Source organism: Perissodus microlepis, chromosome 20 (assembly GCF_051167445.1).
Source record: "Perissodus microlepis isolate ML-2025 ecotype Zambia chromosome 20, ASM5116744v1, whole genome shotgun sequence".
Lineage (NCBI taxonomy): Eukaryota > Metazoa > Chordata > Actinopteri > Cichliformes > Cichlidae > Perissodus > Perissodus microlepis.
This window is the reverse complement of record NC_140480.1, coordinates 6,345,607-6,369,838: the sequence shown is the minus strand read 5'-3', so window position 1 is coordinate 6,369,838 and position 24,232 is coordinate 6,345,607. Positions and strand designations below refer to the sequence as shown.

The 24,232-nt window shown below is 41.1% G+C and overlaps 1 protein-coding gene across 5 annotated transcripts in view; it reads right to left on the bottom strand.

The window, feature by feature from the left end:
* The window catches only part of kazna (kazrin, periplakin interacting protein a), a 194,732-nt gene that overhangs the window by 26,998 nt on the left and 143,502 nt on the right, over positions 1–24,232 (bottom strand). For all 5 annotated transcript variants that reach the window (XM_084917514.1, XM_084917513.1, XM_084917515.1 and 2 more), the window contains one exon: positions 1,511–1,702. In XM_084917514.1, the coding sequence (XP_084773640.1) occupies positions 1,511–1,702 (192 nt within the window). The remainder of the gene's footprint in view (positions 1–1,510; positions 1,703–24,232) is intronic.

Sequence of the window (24,232 nt, the reverse complement as noted above, 5' to 3'; positions counted from 1 at the left end):
TTAAATTGTGTGTCACATTTTCCCCCAACAGGACACATTTACCTGAACCTACACTTGTTCTGCATTTTTTTTTTCAGGAGTAGCGGTGAGGAAAGGACCCAAGTGTAGAATATCAATGACAAAAAAAAACAATTCCAAAAGGATGAACAGAGTCCAAAGTAACACACACACTACCGAAAATACAAAACAACAAAAAAAAAGATCCACAAAAAAGGTTAATCACAGGACCACAAACAGGAAGCCCGACCAACTGGCAAACAGAGAGGCGACGCACTAATTAGGGAACAGGATACAGACGAGGGCGAAACAGAGGAGGAAGCAATTAGCAGGTGAAAACACTCAGGAAATCAGGGAAAGAAACAGACAGGAAGTAAAAAGTACGACAAGCACACTAAGAAAAGTAATTAGCAAAACAAACTGCGAGGTGAAGACACAAACACAGAGGGATCAAAGACAGGGGAGCACTGGAAAAAGTAAAATATTCAAATTACAACAGGAACCAAAAGACTTATATTACAATATTACAGAAACTCAGTGATAGTTATTGACTAATACACACATGAGAACATTCTTATCCTGCACAAAAAACAAGTGCACATGTAAAGCTACCATTCGGTTTATCAAATATGCACACCGCCATATTTTCTTCTTTCCACTGTGCACATGTTAATAAATCAGAATCAGTTCAAACCAAGAGGCTTGTGCAATCTCCTTACAATCAGCCATCTGCATTACTGTCCAGCCCCCATTTTTCTATACAAGGAAACATGTTTATATCCACGTGAAGCCGAGCAAGTGGTGATGAGAGATGTTGTAAGAGAGAAGCCTGCACTGGACTTTAAAAACTGATACAATCGTGTACAATGAGGAAGCCAAAACAGGCTTTTTAAAGAGTCTCCATAGGAATGATGAAAAAAAGTGAAAATGCGTTCAGGCTGACATAACAGAGGTTCTGAATATTGCTTCCCCTGTGCTTCTAAAAAGTGAAACAAGTGAAAAACAAGTTTGCTCATTGAAGCTGACATGTAAAAAAGACTACATGAAAAAGAAGAAGACGGGTAGAGCACATAATCTGTCAGCCTGAGATGAAAACTTCTTCTAGAGCATCAGTGGAATAGTGCCATGAAATCAGACTGTAAGTGATGATGTCCATGTTCCAATTTTTAATGAAAAACAAGATCAATTTAAAGGTTAAGACCTACACCTTTCCATTTAGTATTTTGTTTTCTTTCACCCTTTTTTTGTTCGTAGAAATATAATTTAATTGTTCTTGTAGGCAAAAGCGTGTCACTGGATGAAACGGTCAGGAGGTGCTTGTCTTCACACAGTGAGCAAACTCCTGGGCTAAATGTTACCTACCTGTATTATTAAAACTGGTTGCTACTACCGATCAGAAAATGTTGTAAAGAAATCGAATTAATAACAAGAACTTTCCACATTTCTTCTTAAATAAAAAAAAGTCTGTGTTTTAAACAGCACACACAGTTTCTTGTTTCCTGACAGTCCTTACCTTGCAGAGCCTCCTTGGCTCGATCCAGCTCCTGTTCCTTCTGCGCCAGCTGCACACGGAGTTCAGTGGCAGAGAGCACGTCAGCCGAGCAACCTCCCTGGGTCTCCTCCAGGTCCTTATTCAACATGTCCTTCATCTGCCGCAGCAGGTGCACCTCTTCCTGGAGCTGGGCCACCTCTTCACGCAGCAGAACTGCAATTTGCAGAAAAGGAAGAGAGCTTTAGCAGGCCCGCACCACAACGTTGCCCAAATTTGTGCAATTGTGAATCGCTGCACCGTTTTAACAGTGAATATGCATTTAAGCCAAAATAAAAGTGTTACTTCAGCAGAGAGAGAAGGGTCACGTGCTTGCTGGAATTGGGTCTCATACTGGTGCATCGGCTTTGAACAGCTACATGACTGCAGAAATTGTTGTGTGTGAAATGCTAAACTGATTTAACATCACCACGGGAGGCTGCGGTTTTATTTGTTATTGAGATAACTGCAGAGCCAAATTACTGACAGTAATAAGCATCACAGAGATAGGTGCGGTCCATCAGATGAGTAGAGACAAGGCACTGATTGTGTAATGAAATTTGTCTTTGAAGTCATCTGTTGAACCTTCTCTGTGTTGACAGGATTGACGAGTAAAGGCGAGAGGAGTACTCATTTAATATTCATTGAATGGTGCTTTAAAGTACTCCTCCCTGTCGTTGTGACAAAGACGAAAAACGACAAAATGAAAAACAACAGCACAGACTATTGTTTTTTGTTTTTTTCTTGTTTTTTTCCCCTCGCAATTTGACTCAGGGTAAAAATTTTTAAAGTGCTTTCAAAGCACCAGCTCCCTTTTAAAACAAGCCACAACAGACAAATGTCACACTTCAATTTTTCACATTAAAACGAAAAAATAAAATCCAAAATTGTGACTTTTGGCACACTGAACGCGGGTGTCTAGGTGGAGCATATGGAGCGTCATTTATAGTCGGATGAGTAGAGTCATTCTGCTTAATTTCATGCATCCGCGGGGCAAAGGGGGAGGGTGGGGGTGAGGGGAACTGCTTTACCCCATCTCGTGCAGTTCCAGTACCAAGTGCCATGCATAAATCACACTTCATACTCTGAGACTCCAGCTCCAACTCACACTGAAAAAATTAAATCTGAGATGAATGGGACAACTAAGGATGACAAATGTCCTCTGTATTTCCTGGTCATAGTTGCACATTTGAACCAAGAATTTCAAAGATGTAATAAGTGATGCTTTTCTAAATTTAAACAGCATTACAAAAAAAAGTAGTTTTTGCGGAAAAAAGAACTGCATTCAGTCAAGGTTAGGATTTCTGGTCATGTAAAATTTGAACGTGTAGAAGATGATTGCAAGTCCCTTAATCAGAACCTAATCAGAAGTTTCCATGTGGAAGCGAGGCAACTGTCTGTTATCTAAAGAACGTGCTTCTATAATCTTGTTACAGACAATAGCTCTAAGTCACTAGATGCACAGTAACAGCACTCTGCACAATGCGCTTTTAAACTGTCTTTTTTTAAGGCATTTAGGCCTGTTTGTCATAGCATTTTATATTGTTTTAAAGCATTTTAAATTCTCATGGTATTTTCATCTCTTAAGTAGACTGTTTTATACTTTATGTACTTAAATTAATTGAGCATGTGTGCGGTGCGACTTTCTTTCATTCAACTTCAAACCCTGTTTGGACCGGATCAATTAAATTAGGTGGTATATTATATATACTATATATATGTACCTATGTTTGAAATTACAGAAGTGATTGGTTGAGAGACAACAAATTTTGTTATATGTGTCACATCCACGGACAGTAACATTATTACAAACATAAAGCAATGCCTCCAAATAAAACCATTCTGCGTTTAAATGCTGCCATAGTGATTCCTGACATACCCCAGAAACATCAGGGGTTCAGATCAATTATTTATTTTAATTTACTTTTTTGTGATTAATGCACTCCATCCATCCATTCGCTTCCGCTTATCCTTTTCAGGGTCGCGGGAGGCGCTGGAGCCTATCCCAGCCGTCATAGGGCGAGAGGCGGGGTACACCCTGGACAGGTCGCCAGTCTGTCGCAGGGCTAACACACAGGGACAGACAACCATTCGCACTCACATTCACTCGCACATTCACACCTAGTGGCAATTTGGATTATCCAATTAACCTATCCCCACAAGCTGCATGTCTTTGGACGGTGGGAGGAAGCCGGAGTACCCGGAAGGAACCCACGCAAACACGGGGAGAACATGCAAACTCCACACAGAAAGATGGTGGAAACTGAACTCAGGACCTTCTTGCTGTGCGGCAACAGTGCTAACCACCGTGCCGATTAATGCACTTTCTGTAAAAAATGTTTTGTAAATTATTCATAGCTTGATCTTTTAGAGCGTATTCACATTTTGTGTCTGTGGCTTTTGCAGAGCACTATGAGTGGCACATGTATCTTTAATTCACGACACCAACAGATTTTTCTATCAGCCTTCATCCCTCGTACGACAGGGCTGGTGTTAAACTGCATCATCCCCTTGTGCACCCATACCTATGACTGATTTCTTACATAAGGACACTAGAGACCTTCAAGACTACAATAAACTATGACAACAAACCATAAGAGAGGATATGTGAGCCTTGCTCCGGTACAATTTTCGCGCAGCATGGATTACTTTAGGTCCCATCTTGCCTCCCCTGAAACTACAATTAGTCCCACTGCTTTGCCCGTATGACATGTACCTGCTTCCCAGGCCTTTTGACTCCATTAATTTGATCACTGGCAAAATGTAAAGTGGCTGAGGATAAGTGCTGCCCGCTAAATAACGAAAATGAAATGTAAAAGGGGTTATTAGGAGAAGGGTCGAGAGAGAAACGTTGGCGAGTGGAGTGTCATTACACAGAGGTATACTTAATGGACCTGATAATAGAACCACATTTTACAGAGCAACTCAAGCAGCAACACCCTTATTGGCAATCCGAGAAAGGTCCCGTTCTGGAAACAGCCGAGCGCAAGATACAGTTCATGAGTTTTTAAAAATCCTATAATAGCCACAGACTCAGTTTAATTTCTTATTCATTAAGTTTGCATGTATTGATTGTGCAAAGGCAGCAACACAAGGAGTTCTATATAATGGGCAAGTATATTGAAATTGTGTGTTCAGTCTCCAATAACCAACCCATAAATACAGATCAACATTCTAATGATCTAATTCAATCATAGTTATACATTATAGATGGCATCTGAGGATTAATATAGTTTATATGTATTTTTTGACTGTAAATAAATATGTTTAAATAAATGGGAAATTTATGTATACTACTCAAAATAGAAAAAAAAAAGTGTTTTAAACAGATGTTATGGAACAACATTGTAATATAGGCATAAACAAGATGTTTAATATGAGGTATACCCTCCTCTGGACATGATGCAAGCAGTCACCCATCTGTGTATGGACTGAACAAGTATCCAGATCTGCTGTTGCTCAATTGCTCAACAACAGATTTGAGTGCAGCCTGCAGCTGCAGTGCAGTAGTCATTGATGGTGGCATCTGATGATCACGTCGACCCAGGATTTCCCCGGCATGTTCAATTGGAGACATACTGGGACTAAATCCTAGCCAAAGAAGTCTGGATATACTCCTAGTTTAGAAATGTCTGTGCTACTCTGGCAGCAAGAAGGGTCCATGTTGGAGCACCTCATGACCATTCAACTCAGAGATAGCCCTCTTATGGACATAGAAGGCTGGGGCAACAGTTCATATAGGCATATAGGCAAGTTGTGCATACACTGTTTTTTGTGTTCAGTAAACAAATCACTAATCCAGTCCTTCACTAAAATGATCATGAGTATGTTTGAGTTTTCTAAGAGATTACAATGATTTACTGAGAAGCAAAGACTGAAAAAAATATTTCTCGACATAAAACTTATTTCTTTTCTTCCCAGCGCAACATGGAGCTTACACAAATATAGAACAATATAGCTCTCACTCTGACTTTATGAGGTTAAAAACATGTATAGGCGTATGCACTGTATTCGAGCATTCACAATTCCCTATCTTACGCTTAGAGTTGTCATGCTCTAAATTTACACCGTTAGGTTTTAATTTCTATTTTTAAGCAATGTGTTTTTAATGTATTATGTAAAATATTCACCTATACATATGAATACCTTTTGCTTGCCTTACTGAAATCCATGACTGGAATTATTTTCTGTGTATCCATTATAAAAAACAAACTATAACCACGTGCAATCCTGCAGTACTTTGAGTTTACGGCTACATTTTTTTATGTCAGTTAAAATATAATTTGTTATATATACTATACTTAGCAAGAAGTAGGTAGTGTTGGAGTGTTGAGTGGTTTACACAGGTATACATGAGAAAGACTTTGAGTCTACATTCTACTGCTAATTTGAATTTGGTGAGTTAATAAATCATCATGACATTAAAAAAATACAACAATGGTTACCACCAAAAGGGCGCTTAACATAAAGAGCGTAACAGATATGTTATTGTCTAACCATGCACTCTGGAGGCAAGCTCAGTGTGGAGTGGAGCACTCCAGATATGACAGGGTTTGAGTGTGGGGGGCAGGATGCGGTGGGGTGAAGACTATCACCTATTTTTCAGTGTCCACATAGCCTCTAGGTTAGCAAAAGGGATCAGGGTAGCGCCGCATTACAATGACAGAGTGGGAGCTTCCTGATAAGTCGTATCTTTTCTGCTCACCACTTCAGGACCCCATACAGCTCTAGGTCCTGCCTGGAAGAGGCGCCAACTTCTATCTCAGGGAAAATGTGATGCCCACAATTTACAGTGTTTATGTATGTGTAAATTTAAATAATTGGGGTATTTTAATAAATACTTTTTAATAAAACTTTAGTAACTTTTTTTATATTGTACAAATACATTTGAAAATACTGAATACTTAATTTCTTGAAGTGATTTCAGTGGGTAAATGAAGTGCTTTAAAAAGCATTTAATATGATTTATAGATTGTTTAATAGAAAAGAAATAGCTACTTTTTTCTTATAAAGCTTATTAAAAAAATGTGACCCTCAGCAAGTCCACAGCATTGTGGAGTGTAGTGACCCTGAATCAGAAACAACATGATTACGAGTCTGGGGTTTTCAAATCATGTCAATTACATCATCCCACTTAGCAGCATTCACAGTCACATGAAGATATCTCGCACAAAGCTGCACTGCCACACAACTGTCAACAAAAACCTTCTGGCCTTAATTACTTCTCTTCTCAAGCAGGAACAAAGACATACAAACTAAAAACAATGATTCTGTCAGTATGTAGGAGTGTAAGCACAAAAACAGTTTGGCAACACAGAGTTGTTTATTTCAGTTTGGATTGGTGTGACTCTGTTCCCATCACTGTGACGAAGGACAGCCTCCTGAGATCGACTAAATTGGCTGTTGAGTATCTAATCAGAACGCTGCCCTGCTGGCAGTTGATGTGCAACAGGAGTGGAAAGGGAAGGCTGATGAAGAACTGTAATCAGAGTTTGCTGTGTGGTTTTTTTTTATGTATATTACCAGTGGAAATTTTTAGAACACCCCAATTCTTCCAGTTCTTATTGAATTTCAGTTCGAGTCCAATGAATAGCTTGAAATGGTATAAAGGTAAGTGGGGGATTGCCAGAGGTTAAAAAAAAGTAAGGTTACACAAATCTTTAAAAAAAATGTACATTTCAGAGGCAGAGGCAGTTTTCAGGGAACAAGAAATGCATTAACAACTTAAGCTGTTCTGCAGCAACGCAGGTTGATCAAGTCTTGAAAGGTGGTGCTACCAATTTCTGGTAGGTGTCCCAACTTTTCTTGAGTACTTACAATCTCTTCTGTCTGCATAAAAGTATGGTTGAAACGCACTGTGGTACCATGCCCTCGTAAGCTTTATTTAAACAGTGATGTACTGCAGATAGTTGTGTGCTACTATAAATATAGCGAGGAAAAAGGTAGGTAACAATGAAAGAGATACAGAACATCATAACCCTTTAAAGGTTAGGTCTTTCCTACAGAGAAATCACAAAGAAAGTCAAAGTGTCAGTAAGTATAGTCTTCTACAGCATCCAAAGGCACTAAAAAACTCTGATAGGAAGAGATCCGGCAGACTCAAAGCCACAAAGAATCACCTTTATAAAAGGTAGGCACTCATCAACAAATACATGTAGATTACTTAATTTAATAGACTACTCATGCAGTAAAAACACTGAAACCATAATATTTTCTTTAGATGCAGAAAAAGCATTTGACAGAGTTAACTGGAAATTTCTATTTGCAACTTTACATAAATTTGGTTTTGGACCCTCTTTCATAAACTGGTTAAAAATATTATATAACTCCCCAACAGCTTGTGTCAGAACAAATGGCCAAACATCCTCCCGCTTCTCTCTTCTGATGGGCACCAGACAGGGATGCCCACTCTCCCCTTTACTGTTTGCAATTTTTATTGAGCCATTAGCAGCAGCAATTAGACAGGCTACAACAATTAAGGGCATAAAATGTAAGAACATAGAACATAAAATCAGCCTTTATGCAGATGATGTGTTACTTTTTCTCCAAAACTCACAAACCAATATCTCTGGGGTAATTGCATTGTTAAATTCCTTCTCAAGTGTCTCAGATTATTCAATTAACTGGTCGAAATCAACAGTTCTTCCGATTAATTGCTCCTTCCATAATTCTTCTCCTTCCCCACTGCAATGTGGAAATATAAAATATTTAGGTATTAATGTCTCTCCTAAACTTATAATTAACTAAATTAAACCACATCCCACTTTTAAAGACAGTAGAAGGCGACCTGGCTAGATGGAAATCTTTACCCATATCACTCATGGGAAGGGTCGCCGCTATAAAAATGATGATCTTGCCAAAAATAAACTATTTATTTTCAATGATCCCAAATAAGCCATCACAAGATTGGTTCAGATCTCTAGACTCGTACATTTCTAAATTCCTTTGGAAAGATAAACCCCCACGTATCAGCTTAAAAACACTACAAAGGACCAAGGATAAAGGAGGATTAGGTCTGCCTAACTTTAATCACTATTTTTTAGCCAACAGGCTTCAGTTCATCTCTAGATGGTTTAAACACACCCTCTTAGATGAACCTTGGATAGATGTAGAACAGGCACTATGTAATAACCTAGAAATTTCAGACCTACCATTTATCAGCTCAAACATCAAACGACATGAATGCTTTAAAAGCATCAATATTAGCTCTTCTCTGACAGCATGGTGGGAGTTTCTAAAAATGACAGAGTCTTCATTAATCCCATGCAAACGTACACCTATCTGGAACAATCCGGACATATTACAAAACAATAATATGCTAAACTTTTCAGATTGGAGTTGCAACGGAATTAAATACTTGGAACATATATTGGAAGGAACAGACTTTATTTCGTTTGACAGACTAGTTATACAATATGGGATCAACAAGAAACAATTTTTGGAATATCAACAAATTAAATCCATAGTAAAAAAGAAATTTAATCCCAGTGAAGCTGAATTACAAACACCACCAAGTGTGGTACAATTTTTTAGTCTAAAACCCCCCAAATTATTGTCTAAAATATACAGAACACTTTCTAAAATAGATGAATCAATATCCCTTCCTATTGCAAAATGGGAAGCAGATTTATCAATCAACTTAGACCCAAACCTTTGGTCTCAGATATGCTTAAAAACCTTTCAATGGATCAGAAATCCCAGTTTGCAATTAATACAATACAAAATATTACACAGAGTGCACTATACTGGTCATAGGATGTTCAAGATCGGCTATACGCCTTCCAACAACTGCTCACACTGCACAGCAAATACACCGGACAATTACATCCACGCTCTTTGGTTCTGTCCACCAGTTCAGAAATTTTGGCGTGAGATATGTGAAGACTTATCAAAGTGTCTGAAATGTAACATTCCAGCCTCCCCTTTAGTATGCTTGCTGGGCAACACTGCAGAAATAAACACAGCCCACGTTGTTTTTACGGCCCTATGCATCGCCAAGAAAATGGTCCTCATTAACTGGAAAAATAAAAATAATCTTAATTCTAACCAATATAAAAACCATCTAATAGATCACATTAGTCTTGATACAACCTCTGCCATCACATTTGATCAATCCCTTTGGGCTCCTTTGATCGGCTTCATCACCTAGTGGGGGTGGGGGGTCATGGTTTGGTCCTGCCTTCGCTATTGTGGTTGATATGGGGGTAGGGACGGCCTTAGGGCGTCTGGGGAGTCCCTAGGGACGTTTCCCTGGAGGGCCTAACCTGGGGGATGTGGCCATGACCTGGTTAGAAGCTCTGGGGCTCTTGGATGGTGTTTTCCTTGTGGCTGCGTACAGCGGAGATGGGGGAGGGTCTGTGCTGGCGGACGTTGGTTACTGGCCTGGTAGCCTGGCTGCCCCTGGGAGGGTCCGGGATGGGCGTGGAGGCTTAGGGGTCTGGGGGTGCTCCGCCCACCGGTCTGGGGTGCTGGCCGGGCCTTGGGGGCTTGGGTCCTGGCTGTTGTGTCGCCGGCGCAGTGGGCGGGTGGGTGCAGGGGGGCTCAGCCCCAGTGCAGGGGACCTCTGGTGCATCGGCCCAACTAGGGGGCTCTCTAACTGGTGGGGAGGTTGTTATATCTTTGCAGGTGGTCTCCTCACTACAGGAGCTCACTCTGCAGGTGGGGGGAGAGATATAGGAGAGGGGGAGAATGAACTCAACCTGGGTGTCTATTGTCTTGTGTAGTTTGGGAGATGATTGGATGATGGGGTGGGTGCAGTTTTCTCTGGGGTGGAGTCGGGTGGGCTGCCCCGGACTCTGTGGGGCTGGGCGGTGCTGCTGCTGCGGGCCCCGGTCTGGATGGGCCTGGGCCCCCTTGCCCTGCTGGGTTCCAGAGCGTGGGGGTGCCTACTGGGGTCAGCGGGGGAGCTGGCCCCAGGGAGGGGCCGCTTGCCCCTCCCTTTCTTCCCTCCCCATCCTCAGTTGCCTCCCTATTCCCGCTCTACCACACCCACCCACACACGCAGGGCTTGGGGTGCAGGTATGTCACCAGGGTGCAGGGGAGGCACTCCCCCTCTGTCCCCTTCTGGCCGCCTGTGCCTCAATTTTATTCTGCAACCTAGACATCCACATTACTCACACTCTCACATAACACATACATATAGGGCCTTGGGGGTGGGCACGTTTTACAGCATCCAGAGGATGGTCGTTGTACTCCAACCCACCTCTGGCACTGGTGCCCTACCCTCAATTTTAAATGCATTTAGACACTAAGGGTTTTCGGGAGGAGCCGTGCTGCTCTCTGAGAGGAAGCTAGTACCATGCTCTCCTGAGTTTTAAATGCACTTTAGAACAGCACACAGCAACACTACATATGAGCGGGCGTAGGGAGGTTTGAGGTCTTCACTCACCCCGGTTCTGTTAGCCGTCAGGGCTGGGGGGCTGGGAGGAGGTGCTGGCCGTCAGACTGGGGTCTGGGATGCGGGGCCTCCCTGCTACTGCAGATAAGGAGGTGGTCCGCTTGCCTCCACCCCAGAGAGAAGGGTTACATCTCCTGGGTCTAGGTGCGGCTTGCCCCTCTGGGGGCGGGGGTACCTGGACCTGGGATATAGAGTATGTTTGGGGAGTGCGACTGTCTGTGCAGTGTCTATTTGTGTCTGTCTACACGTTGGGTGAGTGCCGAGTATTTGGTTGTGCATATGGGGGTGGGAATGCACGTCTGTGTCCGCGTGTGCCTGTTTGTCTGTGTCTATATGTCAGGTTGGGTCTTAGACTCAACCTCTCTGGGTACATCTCAGGCCCTCTAAAGTACGGAGGCCTATCTCCCCTCACCACACTCCCTGCCGGTGGCTGATGCCCTCAGACGTTGGTGTGTTGGTGGTCCTTGTCGTCTGGGGCTGGGCGCTCATGCATGTACCGGCTCACTCCTGGTGGCCGATTGGCGGGGCCGGGCGCCTGTGGCCCGGCTGGGCTCCTTCCGGGGGGTGGGATGCCCTCAGGCCTCTGGGCCTGAAGCTCGGTCCTCTCTGGCACAGCTGGCTGCCGGCAGAGCCCGCGGGCACGCCACTGCAACCCCCTCTGGCCTCTGCTCCGTAGCTGCGGGGTGACCTCTCCTCTGGGGCTCTACTCAGCTCTTCCCAGGAGGGTGGCACGGTTCCCCCCCCTTTGGTGGTCCTCCTCGGGTCCTTGTACTCTGGGGCCTCAGGATATCTGGGGCCTGGATCTCCTCCATACCTGCTTCATACCCTGGTGGACGGGGCTATGGCTCCCCACACTCCCTAGCAGATCGTTACATGGAGAAACCTTTGGAATACAAGCATGCTGATCCACACAGGTATGCACACAGGTGTACACACGGGTGTTCACAGACGCGGACTACACCTTTCTTGGCTACTGCCTCAAAGCACATTGTGCGCTGTCTATCTTGCGTGCTGCACAATATCGTTTATTATTTAGTATCTACTGTTATCTACTGCTAGCTAGTTTATTGTGATGGTGCTGTTTTTATTATGTTGCTCTTTGTTGTTTTCTTTCTCTTCTGTTTTTTTTCTCCATACAGGTGATCCAGGTGTTTTGTTTGTTTGTTTGTTTTTTCCTTTCTTCCTCCCCTTCTCACCGTCTCTTCTCCCCTTTGGTTTTCTTTCTCTCCCTCTCTTTCTTTCATTCTTTCTCCCTGTCCTATCCCCCAGTCATGTCTGTCCCGTTTGTAGCAACCGAAAATAAAATAAATTCATAATTATAATAAAGGTCAATCAAATGGACCAATATGAAACATGAATTGGCCAGCACAGTCTGCGAACTTAAACTTCATCGAGCTGGTTTGGGATGAACTGGACGGAAGACAGAAAGCACATTTATGGGAACTTCAGCAACAGAGTGGAGAAAAACTTTCTGAAGAATATTTGGTTTCTAATTGAATTCCATAATTTCGTTTAAACTTTGGTAATTTCTTCTATTCTTGCATTTCATAGTACAATGAGACATTGAATATCTTGATTTTCAATTAAAAAAACAGGAAGAATTTGGGTGCTCTTAAACTTTTGACCAATACTGTACTTCAGATCATGTGGCTTATCGTGTGTGCAGGCAACCAATAAGCAGGCGTTAGTTTACGTCACTATTTATGTCGCGTTTGTCACATAGTAACTTTCTCCAACTTGACTGCTTATCTGTGTTTGCTATTTTTATAATGGCATTGTGTGATGGTTAAAGTCCAGTTTATTACTTGTAAATGTTGATATTTCTTTCCTTGTGCAGTTGAGGCAATATCGCTGTTGTTGCTATGTATGGATAGAGATTTAGAACTACATATTGGAGCTAGCGTGGCCTTATTACTTTTGGGTTACGTTTATCTTAAATACTGATTTCCAAGCTATGATTTAGTTATTATTTCATGTCATATTTCAATATTCTTACCTGTGATGTGTAATATATTTAAGTATTATGCTGGCAGAAATATAGCTAGATATATGTTACACTGTTAATGTGTTTATTGTGTTTATTATGTTATTTATTTCTTTTTAAAGTACCACACACATGCAGACAAGACTAGAGGTGTAATTTACACATTTTCAATGAAGGATCATCTGCACGGCCGCCTGGTGATCACATTGTTCATTAACAGGCAGAATTACACACTCCTTATATCCATTCCAATCATAACCTCAGAACTAGATGGGATGAGATGATGTATATATATCAGTGGTGGCCGTCGGTTACCTCTAAGACTGGGATTTCACTCTCTTGCTAATTTGCACACATACAGCTAGGGGTCGTAGTTGTTGTTATTATACTTGTCACGATCTGATTGTAGGGACTCAAGCGCAGAGCGGTTAGATGTCTCCAAAAAACAGTTTATTTCCGGCTCCAGTGCACAATATATATACAGTGAAGGGAATCCAAAACTCCAGGGAATCACAAGGTAGCTCTCTCACACTCGCTCACGTCTTCTTGCCCACACTCACACACGTTCATACGGCAGGGAGGTCGCAGGTCCGGGGGGGGGAAGGTCTGAAGCAGAAGAGAAGGGAAGTCACAAACTAATCACGAAGCACAAGTTCACAGGAGCTGTGAGAACACTAACGTCAGTAGTACAATCATCCAGCGACGAGAGGATCTGTGTTCCAGCCTCAAATAGTGCTCCCGGTGATGACAGGTGATTGTTGTCAGGTGTGTGGGCCAAGGGCGGGAGCCCACAGTGAGCTCCGCCCAGGCAGAGAGGGAGAGAACCGAAACAGCAAATGTAGCCTTGTGGGGCCGGCCGGGCAGGCACGGAGACCATGACAATACTACTATTATACTACAACAAATTGGAGAGTACTAGAGTGGCAGTGCAGAGCCCACATACCCCCTCTAATGACATAATCTACATCTCTTTGACCCTTAAAGACCCTCTCATATTTGCAGATGCAAAAAATGTAAAATGCAATCAAATTTTTTCTCTTTATTTTCTTTTTTCCCCAATTACAGTTAACATCTAAGTCTAACATACCAGATGTATGACATTTTATTTTTCCTTTTACATTATTTCCATCTGTTTTCTGTCGCTTGACTTTGTGACCCTACATCTGGGTGACTGATTACTTCTTTATGAATAAAACTGTACTCGGCAAGCTAAATGCTGAGTCAAATAGGGCATAGAAGACAAGTGGCGATAACGAGATTACGTAAACCAGTTTTGATTGCACCAACACTGAACAAGGGGAATTTGCGGCTTGTCAGATCATAAATTATATGACACCCTCAGTTCAGACACATAGAGAAAGAAACTAATTTTGAAACAGTAAACGTAATACATAATTACTCACTTCACCAAACAGCCACCGTTACCACGTAAGTGCTGTTTAACCAGCATTATAAAGGTTGCTTCTTCCAAACTACATGTTAGCATGGTTGTTACTTCACTGCCATTTCAATTTAGAGCTAAACACACACAAACACACAAAAGCACGCATGCACACACACAGGCAAACACCAGTGACCACTTGCAGGTTGTAACAAGATATGAACATTTATCTACTCCTTTTTTGCAAACCTGACCAACAGTTATTTACTCAGCATTATCATTCAGCTGGACTGATTGATTTACGTTTCTGCCAAGCTGATAACTGTACTGCAACATTTACTCCTCTGTTTTCCCTCTTTTTTTCTTCCTTTGTTCCAACCAGAATATCCTGGAGGACACATCTGCTTCTATAGCTGTACTCCACTATGTTTAGCGTCTGGTGTTTTAGAGCTTTTTGCTGAAAACAGTTTCCTTCAGTGGCTGAAGGTGTGTTTTTTTCCTCTTCTCCTTTAAAGCTGCCAAGCTGTTCACCCACAGATCAAACTTACATTTTTTATTCAGAGTGGTCTACAAACACTAAGGGTCATGAACAGGAACCATTTATCTCTGGTTTGAGTTCTTAAGTGGGGCACAAACCCTACAAGCTTTGAGGCCTCTTGGCGTTTGGCAGTCAAAAGCTAGGAACATGGGATGTCTAGTTTGCACCCAATCATGGTTTGCAAACATAATCCATTTGAGACTCAAGTGACAGACGGAACAACTGAAATAGGTCATTGGTCAAACCAGCAGTAAAGCTGTGGAGAGCAAGACTATGGACAAGCAGTCTGAAAAGAAAAGCTGTTTATGGCCTTTGAAACAGACCAGAAAATCTCTGCATAGCCTTTTATAGTTCAACAGACACTCAAATGAAGCACTCAAACTCACTGCTGTTTACACTAAGACAATGAAAATAAAAAGATCTGAAAACTATGGGCTTCATCAGTCTAATAACAGAGTAAGTAATACTGTAAATTATTAGGTTTTCATGTAATCATATGAGTCTGTTCAGCTGAACTTTAACTTCATAGTAAATAAATCCTCTGATAATAGAACTAAAGTAGCATCCCTGGGAGAGTTAGCACATTTTACATCATTCTAAATCATGCTAAATCAAAATGAAAAATACAATTTTGAACATTACGTTTTACAGCAGAATAACCAAGAGGAACATGTAAGTAAATATCAGTTATGACAGCTCTTAAATGTTCTTCTTGCCCTGTACTGGGGTTGTTTACCCTCCCTGATATTTTGAATATGTTTCAGTCTCTGGACTTGCCATTGTATTTAAAAATTACACCAGTTCCACTGAAAATTCTTAAACAATTTCGGTTCTCCAAATAAGTTTGGGCCTACAGCTGAGCTGTTTATAGCTTGTGTTTGTCTAAATGCTCGCGTTTCTCACCCCACGGGGCATCTCCTTACTTTTCTGATATGATCTATACAAACATATCCCTAGGTGTAATAAAACTGAATTATACATTTATAGAACTCACTGGATTAACACACTGATGTAATCTGCTTTTGCACAGGTTTATCTGCCAGTTGTTAGTCAGCTTAAACTCACAAAAAAGAAAAGCTTTAACCTCCTGAGACCCTTCATCCTTATATAGGGATACAACATTTAGACTTATCTGCACTTCATACTTCATTCTAGTCAATAAAGCGGTTTGTTGCCTTCTTAAACACTGGTGACTTCATTTTAAAAATTCGTTTCTGTTAAACAATGATGCTTAGTTTTCACACTTATCAGGTCCAACTAATCCTAAATAGCTGGAGACTTAAAAAAATGCAGCTAAACATGCGCTCAAGTCTCAGAAGGATACATTGCAGGAAACTATAAAGTGCCGAGAACCGTTTAGTTTAATGGTTTTTGCAACGCAGCATTTACTGAATTCTTTAAAGAAGACAAATGTACAAAGCTGGATTTTAAGACCAAAATCCTTTTTCACTGGCACATTCTTAATTTTCCTAGTAAAAGCATTAACTTGGGATTTTTTTTCTTCATGTTTTCTGTCTCTACCTAGAAATAGCCAAAATTGTAAACAGAAATTCTTTAAATAGCAACAGTTTAAAGTGTATCTCTGACTTAAGCCTTATGCAACTGTGAAGAGCCACAGGGATTAGGCCGGGGCTAATGACGACTGATCTTTGTCTCTCACTCGAATGGTGAAGGAATATGTGCATTTATTGACCTCCCTCCATCTCTGCAGTCGTTGTGTTCAGACTCCCTGAACGTACTCGCCTCTAGTTATTGTGATTCATTGAAACAGTAAATAAAATCTCCATCCCCAGCCGCTGATGGAAATGACTGCTAAAGTGTGTGCATTTGCATAAAAGCAGCAATGCATCAGCTGACGTTCAGCTGGTCCCACTGAATTATGAATTTGATCAGTGTCATTTCCTATTTATGTGATTTAAGCAAAATGTCTCAAGCCGTCTTCCTAAATAATGCGGCAGCCTAGGTGTGACAGGTTTGGTATGGTGGAAAACAATCATAAAACACCAAAACTTCTCTGGGGATACAAAATCCATCATCCTTTCTTCATGAATGGTGAAAAAAAAATGAAAATTGGAATAGAACAGAGACCCTCTGAAAATTGAATTAGTCTTGAACTCTATTATTTTTCTGGGCCTACAAGAACTATTTAGCCACTGCACTAAGTAGATCTCCTTCCACAGGAACACACAGTGTTTCCCAGGGGATTACTTTTGATGATTATATGTCAATACAAGGCCATCTCCATCTTTCTCTGTCTCCTTTCTTTGTATCATCGGCTTACTCTCCTTTCCTGTGTTCTTCTTCCATGCTGCAGTTCCCATTTCTCTCACTTGCGCCAAAACTGCAAGCCTCACAAAATAAAGTTGAAAAAAGGGTCCAGCAATCTGTCAGAGAGTCCTGTGGCCACGAGGCAGCTGAGATTGGACCTGGCTGAAACAGCAATGGAGGTTGAAAATTGATAGGGAATGACAGTAAGTGTCTAGAGGGGGGTAATTTTTAGATTGGTTTTCCCTCTTTAGAGTGAATGGGAGAAAAAGACAAGGCGGGGTTCGGTTTTTTTGCCTGATACTGGAGACAAAATCAATTAATGGGCCAATTGTTCCCATAGAATTCTCATTCAGCCAGCTTGCAGACTGAGGACATACAGACCCACGGTACAGCACAGAAGATGGTGTCGTTACTGTGACAGGCAGCTTTACTCCAGCACACATAGAACATAATGGCTCCAACTTATTGTGTGCAGAGAACCATGTATAAATATTGGACCAGGAACACTTAGAATGGAAATTCTAGATCGAATGTTTATTTGATATTAACTATGTAACTGAGCACATTATTATTATGCCACTTTGATTTCTCCAATATAATGTCTCATTTCCCAAGTCCAGTCATAGTGCAACATAATCGTATCCTTTTAAACCCTTTGAACATGCCATACTGTATGACAGGAAAATGCTGTAAAGTGCCAGTAAGCCTAGATGAAAAGGTATATGTGTAGTTTGGAAGCATAGCATACTTTATCACAGGACTAAGGGAACAACCCAAATAAGGAATGTGTTAAATAAGAAAAGGAATGAAAGAGCAGCTGGGGTCAAGAATGTGACGGAAGGCAACAGCCCACATCCTCTTATTTGTTCGCGCTTGGCAGCTCAGCTATAGCCTATGCTTGAATAATTGCATTCAAACAAACGCTCTCTAAAATCCATTCAGAGACGTTTTGCTGGGTTAAAAGCTTAAACCTTCTTTTGAATAGATTTAAAAACAAATACATTTACGATAATGCAATTAAGGGGGCTTTTTTCTGCAGGTTATAAAAATCATTCTTTTGTATCTAACTGACGCACACAACTATGTGCATTGTGAGCACCATTACAAGCCAAAGTGGATGCTCTGGGGGCCACAGTGGAGCTCTTTGAACACTTTTCAGTCCTGCCAACACTTTTGCCAAATGTCACACATATTTCTAAGTGCTTAATCATAGCAAGAAATAAAACCACTCAGATGTTTAATAAGTTAACAACTACCTAATGTTTTCTATATAAATAATATATTTTTGAACCCTTTTGACAAATTAAGCCCCACAGACTTGATGTTTGTGTTACCTTTAAAGTCTTTCTGACAGGGCAACACTTAGGCTCCTATAAAATCTATAAGGATCAGCAGTGTTACTCCATAGGAAACTACATGCACAATACCCTTAAGGCTAATGCACCTTCTCAAGCAGAGTTTCATTTCCTCATAATGATTTTATTCCAGGAAAAAGCACTTAAGTCTCATATCAATGGCTGCGCTCTGTAGCCAGAAAATCAGAAATGAGAGATACTGAAACACCTGTGCAATCAGTGGTGCCAAGGATGCTTTATTGCCATTTGTTTCATCTAAGCTCAGCAAAAAGACTTACCGGGAAAAACTCATATGTGCTTATCCCTACACATTAGCGAATGCATGGTGGGATAATAATTCATGTTTGCTCTTTAAAAGCAGCCATTATCTTACCTTTCATTCCTGTGACAATCTGAGTCCCCGGGGAAAAGTAGAGCCTTATAGTTCATATATATGTATGCCAGTTTGTTTTATATTATGCTATATATTTTTTGAGATTCTGCTTTTCGTTCATCACAAATATCCATTTCTATTTGAAGGCACCTATTTTTGTAATACTTCCTCTATATACCGCCACAAAATTCAGACAAGCCAGTCAGCTTCAGACCATGAGCTGTTCCTTTTCTTCTCCATACTTTTCTTATCCTGTCATAGTGGTACAAGTTAATTTTAGTTTCATCTGTCCAAACAATTTGTTTTTCCCTCGAGAACTGTGCGGGCTCTTTCAGATGTTTTTTTTCTGGCAAAGTTTAATCTGGAGTTCCTAATCTTGAGTGTATCAAGTGGTTTGGACCTTTTTGAAAACCCTGTGTAGTTAGTTTCATGAAGGTGTCTTGTGATTGTAGACTGATAACGAGACACCTACTTCTCAAGAGTCACTGACTTTGTTAGATGTGTGAAGGGTTCTTGTCCAGGTGATGACCCACCTTAGTTGTTTTCTGTGCTCTTTCTTTTTCTTTGGTGTTGCTGAGCTGGCCAGTGCATTCCTTTTTTTAAGAACATACCAGATTGTTCATTTGAAACATCTGAAATGATTTTCAGACTTTTGTTTTATCTGCTCCAACTGTCAAGGAATAATGAGGGAAAAGGCTTCACTTGGCCATGAAAGTAACTAAGCCTAACCTAAATCAGTCCGCACTTTACTGACTTAAAGTCAGGGAAATTACATGATCATGAATAGGGATGGGTATCGAAAACCGGTTCTTGTTGAGAACCGGTTCCCACTGTTTCAATTCCTTGGAATTGTTTGCCATTTTTGCAAACGATTCCCTTATCGATTCCAGTCGCCCCGAATGACGTCACCACGTTGCGGAGCGTCATTTACCTGGCAGGAAACATGGCGGCTCAAACGCTCAAAAGTTTGGTTATACTTTACGAGAACGGATGACAACAGGGCAACTTGCAATACTTGCAAAGTAGATATTTCATTTAAGGGAGGAAACACTACGAATATGCAAAAGCATTTGCTCACAAAACACGCGATGACCTGAAATGAATGTCGTAATTTTAATTCCGCTCCGGACTCGTGAATCTCAACGCAGCAGCAGCGGTAACGTTTGCACGTCCTCTCCCGTTAATGCGGCAGGTAAATAATCAACTAACAGTGCATATTATGTTAGCGCGATCTGCCTTATTACAAAACCTGCCATTACTGTGCATTTAGGTGACCATGATGAGAGAGACAGAGTCTGGCTGGCTCGGCTCAGATGCTGGCAGTTCTCGCTGCAGTTTACCGGTAGCGTCTCCTTTCAGGCCAGGATAGACGAATGTCACCGAGCAGTGACTAAGTTTGTGGTCAAAGGCTTGCACCTATTTGCCACAGCAGATGCCCCGATTTTCGGTAAGTGAATGTGTTTAATTGTAGGCAGGGACATTACTGGATATTCTTGTGTAATTGCTACAGAATAATTTATGTTATACTTTGTTATTGCTACAGAAGAATATTTATTTTATTATTTTACATTTACTATTTTTTTTTCCTGGGGACCCTGTGACACCCCATTGAAGAGCCATAGGCTGGATCTCTTAAGATCTCACTGTTGGGTTTGTAAGGCCATGTTACTCCTAAATTTCTATCTTGTTCAAAGAGAAGATATAAAACAAAGTTCTAAGCTAATCGAACTTAGTGTTCTCCTTTTTTTTAAAAAGAATCGATAAGATAATCGATAAAGAATCGAATCGTTAAACAGAATCGAAACTGGAATCGGAATCGTGAAAATCTTATCAATACCCATCCCTAATCATGAATATGCTAAATGATTTTTTTATGACGTACAAAAAGAAAAGAACCCAGCTGTTGATCGTGGAAACTCTGTATATAATATATAGGAAAATTGTATCAGCTGATACACATAAACTGTAGAAAGGGGACTAAATCTTCCCTTTAATGTGGTTTCAGCTGTCACCCATGATTTATTTAATATTTCAGTGTTAAATACAGTATGATCGCCAGGTACAAATGAGGTGTTAAACATCTGCCAGAAGGGCAGCAAAGGTGACATACGTCACTTTCACACGCAGCTTCTCAAGCAAGTAAAAACACGTGCACATTTCCCATCTGGTCCCACACACATCACTCAGGGCAGACTGCCCGCATTTATATGCCTTTCATCTCAAATGAGATGCTAGAGTCATTAATAAAAGACTCTGTGGGTCTCTGTCTCACATGTACACACAGACACACACACTCGGTTTTATGGACCATTGATAGCAAATTCATCAGTGGCTCATGACAGTTGTAATGCCTAAGTCTGACGAATGAAGGCGGCCTGCAGTGTCTGCTCTGTCTGGCAGTGCTTTGCTCTGGATTAGCTAGTCAATTCTCATGAGCTGAACAATCTCCCTGCGTTGCCTGAGGAGGTGACAGGGTCACGGCTGATGAAAATGAAAGGGAAAAAAAATTAAAAATCACACCTTGCCTTGGGGCACTCCATCATAGAATTCAAACTCTAATATTATATATTAACTGAGACAATGATGAAGAAAGATTGGTATTCAGGATAAGACATAAGGGAATAGGGGTTGCTATTTATTGACAACCACACCAGCATGGAAGCTTAAGCCTCCACTCCCCGCGATCTTTAGCCTTGCCAAGTATGAAAATATCTGATTTTTTAATGAGTGCTACTACGACCCGTTCGCCGCAGAATTCCAGGTTGTCACTGTTAATTCAACTTAAATGCATTTAAATGACAATGTCGTTCACTGCGTGGCTTCCTGCCTTTCATTCCACCAGTGTCGATCAAGTAGTCTCTGCTTCAACATCCAAGAATCTGACATCCACATGCTGGCAAGCCCATTTCATGCTTCAAGTCCTTGGAGTAATGGGGGCCGAACTTGTGCGAGAGTGAGGGGTTAGGAAAAAAAATGATCAGAGAGAAAGATAGGCAGTAATCTCAGCCGCATTCCACCACAATCTGCGTCCGCCGGTTTAAAACCGTCTCTGTGGATGGTACCGGCCACAGTTTTAAGAAAGCCGCAAAAATGCAAATACAGTCACTTTGGCATATGAAGCTACTACACTGTAACTGTGTCTAAAAGAAAAAAGATGCATATTCTCTCAGTTTTCTTTGAGGGGCTTTGGCAGGGGAGATTTAAAACAGTCTTTATTTTGGTGCCCTTTAACACAGTTACATAAGCAGCCCTCTTATTTTCACAGTCTGTACTTGTGCTAAAGTGATAGTAATCCATGGGTTTGTTTCAAAGGCTGCAGTCATCTAAGTTAAAAACCCAAACAGTGAGATTATCATCCTTCAGAAACCGCAGATGGACAGATATATGTGAGAGCTCTTTGATTTTTTTTTTTTAATTTTTCAAATTAAGAGCACAATTTCCATGAAACGTGAAAAAAAAGATGGCTTAGGTCAACAAGGACAGACGATTAGATTACTTGGTAAGAGCCTGAACTGATGGAGCGACTGGAGGAGTCCAAGATTGCAAATGTGCAAAAATGTATATCCTTTCACAAACGTGCAGAAATGACAAAGTGCAAGCTAGCAACTATCCTCCTGCCACAAATTCCTTATTAGACTATTTATCGTCCTCCAGCATTTTGTATTAGTAGGCAATCGGGTAGTAAATAAATGCTGCTGAGTCCAACCAGAGCCAAGTCTAACTTACTGTAATTGCAGAAATGTGCACTATTTGCTTATTCATGGGGATAACTAATTAGGTGTACACTGCTATCTAAGGTGGCGTATAATGAATTGGTGCTTTGCTAAGGTGGCTGTGCTAGATATACACTACTGTTTGTGGTTTTATTCTTGGACAGCTTACACCAGACACGATGAGCATGTTAATTAGTTGCACCGGGCCAGGCAGTAATAACTGTCATGTTTATGCTTGATGAGCTGTGCTGGTATTATAAAATGTAAAAACATGCCATTCATAATGTCATGATATGAAAAAGTCTCTATCAACAATTAACTTGTGTTCTAACAACTATTACAACTATCTTCCTTTTGGTTCAATTATATTATTGCACATTGTGAATGAACACTGTGCTATTGAACTTTATTTTCCCCTGGGTGTTGCTGCTAAACACACAGCAAACAAATTAAGAATTAATTTTGTGCATGAGTGGAATAGCTAGTTAGATAATAACATATCAGATTCTAATGACACAGGAGGAATACATTTTTTGGAGATATATTGTGGGTTTTTTTTAGGTAAGCATTCAGAAGAAAATGATTCCTCCTAATGACTAGGTGGACAAATGAACTGAGACAGGTAGCTAAGAGGTGTCTGGCTGTTATTACGACAAAGCAGGTGTGAAGCGCATGCATGTGTGTTTGTGCGCATATTGTTAAAAATGACCTTTGGTCCCAAAGGCTCACACTATTCTTATTAATAGTCTGGGCCATGTGAGAGGCCAGACACTGTGTCACCATGGATATTTCATCAAACTGTTGAGTCTACAAGCGCACACACACGCATACACACACAAAGTCAGAGTACCTGCATCAGGTTGCCATTGTGATGAAAACTAGCAATCTATAATTTCAACAGAACACACACACACAGACGCACACACACACACACACACACACACACACACACACACACACACACACACACACACACACACACACACCAATAAACAAACAAAGTGACAAAAATAAAAACAGCCATCTAGAAATGTCACGCCAAGATGACAATGATGATTTGGTAGCCAAATTAGGATATGGAGCCACCAAAACAATCCCAGTTGATAAGATACTGGGAGGGAAATATGTAGCTAATGGTTATGGAGTTACATTTATTCAGTTTTCAAACTGACTAGCGACTCAGCTGACAGCTTCTGCAAACAAAGCCACGAGATTGAAAAGACTGTCACTGCAAATGTGTGGCACCTTTTCAGTGACTTACTGAGAGCAAGTTCTGTCATCCAGCCATGTATATTTGATGAGCTGTGGAGGAATGGACAGCGTCTGAAAACAGCACCCAACAGAGGGACCAATTTGATTTGTGACAGTGACAAAACAAGCGGCCAAATTGATCTCAGTTTTTATTTAATGCTGTGGAGTAAATGTGATTAGGCACCAAGGTGTTCAAACAGAGAAATAAATGCAAGATAATAAAAGCCCCAATCAGACCGCCTCATTGAAAAACAAAATTACCTCTCGCGCTAAGATAGTGGCAAATCAGACTTACCAAGGCGCATGATTATTATACTTTCTTTACCATTATCCCTGACTTGATTCCAACAGGCAGCTGATTATCTGTAACTTGTTCCAAATTGTCATCTGTCTGCCACAACGGGAAGAAACTGGCTGGTACATGCGAGAGCCGCTTGCTGCACTTAC